The sequence below is a fragment of the Seriola dumerili genome, unplaced genomic scaffold (genome assembly GCF_002260705.1).
Source record: "Seriola dumerili isolate Sdu_G_001 unplaced genomic scaffold, Sdu_1.0 BDQW01000417.1, whole genome shotgun sequence".
Lineage (NCBI taxonomy): Eukaryota > Metazoa > Chordata > Actinopteri > Carangiformes > Carangidae > Seriola > Seriola dumerili.
Genome location: NW_019174672.1, coordinates 391,272 through 399,034, shown reverse-complemented (window position 1 = coordinate 399,034; position 7,763 = coordinate 391,272). Strand labels below are relative to the sequence as shown.

Sequence of the window (7,763 nt, the reverse complement as noted above, 5' to 3'; positions counted from 1 at the left end):
AGACAAAGACTGGAAAAAATGAAGAATTGGAGGGAGGAGAGATGGAAAGGATGGAGAAGTAAGAGTAGGGGCAGGGAGGAGAAAGGAAAGGGATAAATGGGGTAAAGAGAAGGGAGGAAGGATGGTAGATTGAGGGAGGAGAGAATTGATCTGGGAATGGTTAGTATGCAGCCCCCGCTCCCTCCTCCCTCCCTCCCTCTCCCCCTCCCTCTCTCCCTCTGTGTCTCTTTCCATTCAGTGGTGTCAGAGTTGGAAACATGTCGCGGAGGAAACAGCCCAAACCTCAGCAGCACCTCCCGTCTGATCATTCACCTGGACACACAGGTAAGTTGTTTCATTTTGTTTCATCTTTCACAATAATGAGATGTTGAGAGGAACTGCCTCTACATCTGTACCATGGTGCCTTTATAATAACGGTGTCTGCTGTACGCTGTGATGATGAAGGTGATAGTTTATTATGGAGCAGGACTGTAGTGTGAAACTGAACTCTGACTCTTAAACTCACTGTGACTTTCTAATAATGGCATTGATTAATTAATTAAAGAAGGAACTGATTATGGTGTTTGATAGATTTCAGACTCATCTATTGAAATGATAGTTACTGTAATGTTACTTTAAACAGGAGTCTGAGATTTATTGTGAAAGTGTTCAAAAATAATTCATCTATTAAACTGAAGAGATTCTTTGATTGTTTCACTCGTTTATTCGTGTAATTAGTTTAATGATTCAGAGACAAACAAAGAAAACTTTGATAAACAGCTGGATTTAGAGAAACTGCAGGACACGTCCACATGCACATATCATATATGTACATTTACTGAATTCTCATATACATTATACTGTATGTTTATATGATTATACAGTATGTAGAAAAATTAGACGTGGAAACTGTAGACGTTACATAAATATACATCCATCCCAAAGCCTGTCAGTATATGTTGATACTATATATGTAAATATTTAACAAAGACATGTATATTTAAATTAATAAGAAATTGATAAGAAAAACATACAGTATAAACATATAGAATTTGTATGTTGTTTTCATAAAGTTAAATATGGTTGCAACATGTTATACCAGAGAAAAAAAGGTATTTCGTATATGTTTTAAACTCCAGAAGATGTATACATGTGATAATAATATATCCCCTTATAGGGACATGTATGTCATATATTACATTTCTCTTGGAAAGAATATTTTGTAGTTTTTCCTGAGCTCTACTTTGTCGTACCAGATGTTTTATATTTTATATTTCTGAAGATGTCTCTCAGATGAAAGTGATTTCTGTCTTTCGGTGTGTTTCAGAAGATGCCCCTCTCGGTCCGGACCCCCCCCCTGCCGTGGATCTCTCTGTCTGCAGTCGCTGCTGTGCTGAGTTTAGCTCTCTGTCAGACCTGGAACGACATCAAACACTCTGCTCCCCAAATCCTCCGGTGCTGATAGTGAATGAGGACGAGGATCTGCTGTCCTGCAGCAAAACTCTCCCTGCAGCCTCACCAGCGGCCGGCCCAGCGGGGGGGCCAGGTCCAACGGTTATTGACTCTGAGAACTTCAACCCCCCACCCCAGGACAGATCCAAAGACAGTGCAGGAGTCATGGATTGTTTCAGCAGCACGAGAACCAACGGTGGTGTTGAAAGCTCAGGAAGCAGCAGCAGTAACCGGGACACTGTCCTCTGGACGTCAGCGTCTGAACCTCGTGGATGCTTGTGGATGAAGACCAACGTCATCATTGAGAACCTGGAGAGCACTAAAGTGGCTGTGGCTCAGTTTTCTCAGCAGACTCCCTCAAAGAGACGCCGGGGAGAGACGGTCGTCTCGTCTCTGCTGCAGCAGCTGCTCCACCTGCAGATACAACAGCTCCATCAGCTGCAGCTGATCGATCAGATCCGCCACCAGGTCCTGATGTGTGCCGCTCACAGAGCCCTGACATCCGAGACCCCACTGGTCTGCACCAGAGGCCCGTCATCCTCAGTGTCCACCAATCAGCTAACAGCTCTCAGCACTCACCTGTCTCAGCAGCTGGCTGCAGCTGCTGGGATCGCCAGATGTCTTTCCACTCAGTCCGCTAACATGAAGCAGTTTACAGCCACGGAGCAGCTGGATCCAAGTCCAGATGTTCTGTCAACCTCTGTCAATGACCTCATGACTTCAGCTGCTCATAAACTTCTTTCCAACAACACACCTAAGCCCAGTGGATCGTCTGACCCCCCACTGGGACTCCTATCCCAAACCAAGATGACTTCTGTGACGTTTAGCAATAATCGCTTCATCAGGAAGTCTTCAGAGAGCTCCGAGCACGCCGCCTCACACTCTGTACCGAACATCAGAGCCATTGTGGAGGATCTGGATGCTCTGGCAGCTTTAGCTCGACAGAGGGGAAGCAGGAATCTGTCACTCTCTGAAGCCACGCTGACTTCTAAAGAGGCTTTTCTCAAACGCAAGTGCAGATTTTGCGGGAAAGTCTTTGGGAGCAACAGCTCCTTACAGATTCACCTGCGATCTCACACTGGAGAACGACCGTATAAATGCAACGTGTGTGGGAACCGGTTCTCCACCCGGGGGAACTTAAAAGTTCATTTTCAGAGGCACAGAGAGAGGTATCCACACATCCAGATGAACCCGTACCCTGTTCCAGAACATCTGGACAACATCCAAACCAACAGAAGGATTCCTCACAGTGTGCCCTCGTTACCGGAGGAAGAAGCTGCGAGGTGGCTCGACAGGTCGCCATCCTCAACTGCCATTACCTCTGGAGTGGAAAAGTCAGACACAACCAACCGGTTTCCTCTCATCAAACAAGAGGAGCAGTCGATCTCAGAGCAAGTACCTCTTTCTCAAGGTGATCTTCACTTTGATTCAGCAGCAGGTAACGACTTCCAGTCAACAGCAAACCCCACAAAGACTCCCGACTCACCTGAGACGGGACTACAAAGAACGACCAATCTTAAAAGTGAAGATGTAAAACCGTCTTTTAACTTTGTCTCTAAAAAGGTGACAGCCAAGTCTCCCAAACCCTTCACCTGTCCAATGTCTACCTCAGTTTCAGAATACCTTTCATTACAAAGCTCTGAAAACCTCAAACTGCAGCTGCATTCAGGGACCACTGACAAAACGATGTCAGACCCAAATGAGTGTCTCGTCTGCCACCGGATCCTCAGCTGTCAGAGCGCCCTCAGGATGCATTATCGGACTCACACGGGGGAGCGACCCTACCAGTGTAAACAGTGCAGCCGAGCTTTCACCACTAAAGGAAACCTGAAGACACATCAGGCTGTTCACCGTGCACCAATACCACTGAGGTACAACTCCTGTCCCATCTGCCAGAGGAAGTTTACAAATGCCGTGGTCCTGCAGCAGCACATACACATGCACATGGACAGTCACATACCCAAAGTAAATCAGAGGTACAGCCTGGAGTCTGATGAAGAATTCAAACACAAAGTGAGTCACAAGAAGAACCTTCTGGATGATAGTGATGAAGGTTTCTGTGAGAACAGATTGTCTAGATTCAAATCCTGGTTATTCCATTTGTCCCCATCATCGTTTGGTAAAAGTCTAATTGATGCTAAGAAGAAGAGAAGTTCCCCAAGGTCACATGAGGAGCTGCAGCTCAAATGGATCAAGACAGAGAGTCCAGAAGAACCAACTGAGGAACGTAGTCAAACAGACAACCGACAGGCGGCAGACAGGGATCAGCTAACCAGCACAGTCCCCGTATCTGACAGTTCTCCCAATGACCAGACCTCGCTGTGCTTTAAAATTCGGTCAAACCTTGATGAACCTGTCCAGGTGTGGCCCACCTCCACCACGTCGACGCTCCGTGCATCTGTTGCAGCACCGACTGACCTGAAGATGTTTAACCACGCCGCGGATTCTCCGAGCTTGATCCAAAACCTCAGAGAAAAGGGGACGTTCAAGAACACCTTCTGCGATATCTGTGGGAAGATCTTTGCCTGTCAGAGTGCCTTAGATATCCACTATAGAAGCCACACCAAGGAGAGACCATTCATCTGTATGACCTGCAACAGGGGCTTTTCCACCAAGGGGAACCTCAAGCAGCACATGCTCACTCATCAGATGAGGGACTTCCCACCGCGACTCTTCGAACCCTCCAATCCAAACCAGGCGTCCAACCTTAACAACCTCGTGTTACCAGCTGGATCACCTGAGACGACCGCTCTCCTGAGGTCTTCTGTTACCTGGAGTCACCCCTCTGTTTATGCCGGTCCTCCACCTCGCCGGATGCCCAGACAACACCACTGTAACACCTGTGGGAAGAGCTTCTCCTCGTCCAGTGCTCTGCTGATCCACGAGAGGACTCACACCGGGGAGAGGCCGTTCGCCTGCTCCGTCTGTGGACGAGCGTTTACCACCAAAGGAAATCTGAAGGTCGGTTCCACCTTCATTTATTCTTCAGGCTTCTCCACAGGGAGTTAACAAACCATAACTCAACACTGGTTCTGCTTCTGTTTCCACTGTTCTGGATCTGAATCTGGGCTCTGCGCAGGAGGTGAAACTGAATCAGCTACATTACAACCATTCATAATCCTGTGAACTACACCACAGTTTGCTCCATGCTGTCAGATTTCTACTGCAGGTTGACCCTTCCATTAATTCAATACTGATAACAACACGAATATGAAGTTTTAGTCTTTTCCTCAGTTTGGTCTCTAAGGTCTTTTGTGCAATGGTTTAACTGACTGTACGTGATTCCTTAAGTATAAAACAAAGAGCAGAAGAAAATCTTAAAAACGTAAGTGAACTTTTTAAGGAAACCTTACAGATGACACGTGATGGTGTTTTGAGCAGCTGTTTGTATTTTAAGGAAACCTTAACTTGGAGATGACAAGATAAACAAACAAACCTGAGCCATGCTAGCAGTAATAGCTCAGTTAGCCTGTGTTGCATTCAGAGCTGAATGACTGAAGGCCAGGTCATGGTCTCTTAGAACTAGTTTGTAACATTATTAATTATTTGATATTAATATTATTTAATATTATTACATGATCAACAATCATTAGCTTCTCTGGCTAATGGACGATCAATCATTGGATGCTTTAGTCATATAATACAATGTCAGCGCAGTACTGAAGTTTTCAGACTCAAGTTTCTTCTCACTTGTTAAATGTTCACTTACAGACCACGTACTTAACAAACTGGGTAGTTCAGGGTACCTGGGAAATCAGAGCAGCACACAGAGCCGAGCCGTCTTCGCATGGTTTGAAAGTTTTAAATCTTTTGAAATGAAACTGGACAAAAACATTTATTCAATTTATGAAAAGATCCAGTAAAGATTTCCTAATTTTCACTTGTAAGTGAAATGTGATGTTCTTAAATGTGGACTGTGTCACTGCCTGAGCTGCAGTTAAACTTCAGAGAACATTTACTGTACGCTTTAAAAATGGCATTAAATATCAGTCCCATTTGGTCCAACACAGTGGTTCTCAAACTGGGGTCCGGGGCGGGTTCCTGGGGGTCCCAACAGGAACCCCTAAAAGTAAAACTCTGATCAGATGGAGTCTGTGGTCTAATCTGTGTGACCACTGATTTAGATGACATCACCGGATCTCCAGAGCTTTCAAAATAAAATAAAACAAAACTATATGAAATAAAAGAGAAGAAAAGAAAAGAAAAAGTAAAATCAGCTTTGAAGCAGTGATGTCACTGATGACATCACAGTTTATGTGACATCATTATTTATGGTGATCATTCGGTGAACACTGGTCAGAAACATCACATAGAACATTTAACATGGAGTTTTGGTTCTGGAGCCTCCAGCAGGTCAGGTACCTGATCACATGGTTGGACTCAGGTCCAGGTCCTGCGGACCGACCCAGTACATAAACGTAGATTCCCACACCGGGAGTTGAACCCGGGCCGCCTGGGTGAAAACCAGGAATCCTAACCGCTAGACCATATGGGACTTAGAGAGGGTCAGGTTACAGTGGCCGACAGTCTGACAGGTGTGTGTGTGTGTGTGTGTGTGTCTGTGTGTGTGTGTGTCTGTGAGTGTGTGTGTGTGTGTGTGTCTGTGAGTGTGTGTGTGTGTGTGTGTGTGTGTGTGTGTGTGTGTGTGTGTGTGTGTGTGTGTGTGTGTCTGTGTGTGTGTGTGTGTGTGTGTGTGTGTGTGTGTGTGCGCACCATTCAGGTCTCTGATCCTGATTCTGTTCCAGTCCATGTCCAGACCTGTAACCAGTGTGTCCTCTTCCAGGTCCACATGGGGACTCACATGTGGAGCAGCGCCCCCAGCAGGAGAGGCCGCAGACTGTCAGTGGACAGACTGTCGCTGGGGTTCAGGACTCATCCAGTTAGACTTCCTGTGCCGCCTCAGAAGAGTCCAGATCTGGTCCCCAGCAGCAGAGAGTCCGTCAGAGAGCTTCTGTCTGCAGGTCTGAAGGTGAACCAAGGCTCCGCCCTCCTCTCAGAACAGGTAGGACTGAAGGAGAGCACACCTGCAGACAGCTCAGGTGTTCGTCTCAGTAAAGACCACTAACCAGACCTGATAGACCCTCAGAATTAGACCAGCACTGGTCCTGGTTCTCAGACTGAGAGACATCAGGGACAAAAGGACAGATAAAGTCTCAGAGACAGAAACAGTGTGTGTAAATATTCATATATTTAATGCTTATTGTTGTAACTTTATACAGTTTTACTGTGTGAACCTGAATGCAACATTTTCTCAGTGAAAAGTCCAAAGTCATCATGTGCAATAAACACTGAAACATGCTGATTCATGTGCATGTGTGAACAGATTTCTGCCTTTTAAACATTTCCTGTTAATAATGTTGACTTTATGTTTCTCTGATTTCTTTCATTTGAATTATTCTAATTAATTAATGGGTTGAATCAGACTCTGATCTTCACTCACAGACTGAGACCAAAGGAAGATCCGTGTTCCCACACCGGGAGTTGAACCCGGGCCGCCTGGGTGAAAACCAGGAATCCTAACCGCTAGACCATATGGGACTTCTCCATGTGAGGAGCTGAAGATACTGTTGCTTCTTAAAGTATTCTTCACACCAGCAGCTTGTGTCATGTGGTCCAGTGGTTCCTGGTTCAGCTGCCAGTGGGCGACCACATTTATCCAGCATGAATCTGAGTCTAAGTGACTGGGTTGTTAAGTTTACTTCAACTAACCAGTTGATCTGTGGTAGAACAGATGATATAACATGGTCCCTTCTGTACTTTGGATCTGACTCTGCAGACGAATCCACTGACTGTGGAAACTGGTCTGAAGCGTTTCAGTTGTTTGACTTTGATAGTTTCAGTTCATTCCAGCTGCTGTAGAGGAGGTGATGTCTGAGCTGTGTGTCGTTGTTGATGTTGATGTTGTTGTTGTTGTTGTTGTTGTTGTTGAGTTGTTGTGTGTTGGTGTTGTTGGTGTGTTGTTGTTGAGTTGTGTGTTGTTGTTGTTTTTGGTGTGTTGTGTGTTTTTGTTGAGTTGTTGTGTTGTTGTTGTTGTTGTTGTTGTTGAGTTGTTGTGTGTTGGTGTTGTTGGTGTGTTGGTGTTGTTGTTGCGTTGTGTGTTGTTGTTGTTGTTGGTGTGTTGTGTGTTTTTGTTGAGTTGTTGTGTTGTTGTTGTTGTTGTTGTTGTTGAGTTGTGTGTTGTTGTGTTGTTGAGTTGTTGTTGAGTTGTTAAGTTATTGTGTTGTGTGTTGTTGTTGAGTTGTTGTTGTTGTTGTGTTGTTGAGTTGTTGTGTTGTGTGTTTTTGTTGAGTTGTTGTGTTGTTGTTGTTGTTGTTGTTGAGTTGTTGTTGAGT

The 7,763-nt window shown here is 45.3% G+C and overlaps 1 protein-coding gene and 2 non-coding genes across 3 annotated transcripts; 1 reads left to right on the top strand and 2 right to left on the bottom strand.

Moving 5' to 3' along the window:
• Nucleotides 1-257: 257 nt before the first annotated feature.
• On the top strand, nucleotides 258-6,496 carry LOC111233735 (sal-like protein 1). Its single transcript, XM_022761619.1, has 3 exons — nucleotides 258-324; nucleotides 1,307-4,392; nucleotides 6,215-6,496. Exons 1-3 carry the CDS (start codon nucleotides 258-260, stop codon nucleotides 6,494-6,496), a joined length of 3,435 nt encoding a protein of 1,144 aa, XP_022617340.1.
• On the bottom strand, nucleotides 5,855-5,926 carry trnae-uuc. The gene has a single exon. It is a non-coding gene; the product is annotated as a tRNA-Glu (tRNA).
• A 401-nt stretch (nucleotides 6,497-6,897) lies between the features above and the next one.
• On the bottom strand, nucleotides 6,898-6,969 carry trnae-uuc. The gene has a single exon. It is a non-coding gene; the product is annotated as a tRNA-Glu (tRNA).
• Between the last annotated feature and the right edge of the window lie 794 nt (nucleotides 6,970-7,763).

Bases quoted from the DNA above. Each gene is read 5' to 3' on its own strand.
- LOC111233735 (XM_022761619.1), top strand. From the start codon at position 258: ATGTCGCGGAGGAAACAGCCCAAACCTCAGCAGCACCTCCCGTCTGAT. The intron at 325-1,306 runs GTAAGTTGTTTC...GGTGTGTTTCAG, and splicing joins TCATTCACCTGGACACACAG to AAGATGCCCCTCTCGGTCCG. The intron at 4,393-6,214 runs GTCGGTTCCACC...GTCCTCTTCCAG, and splicing joins CCACCAAAGGAAATCTGAAG to GTCCACATGGGGACTCACAT.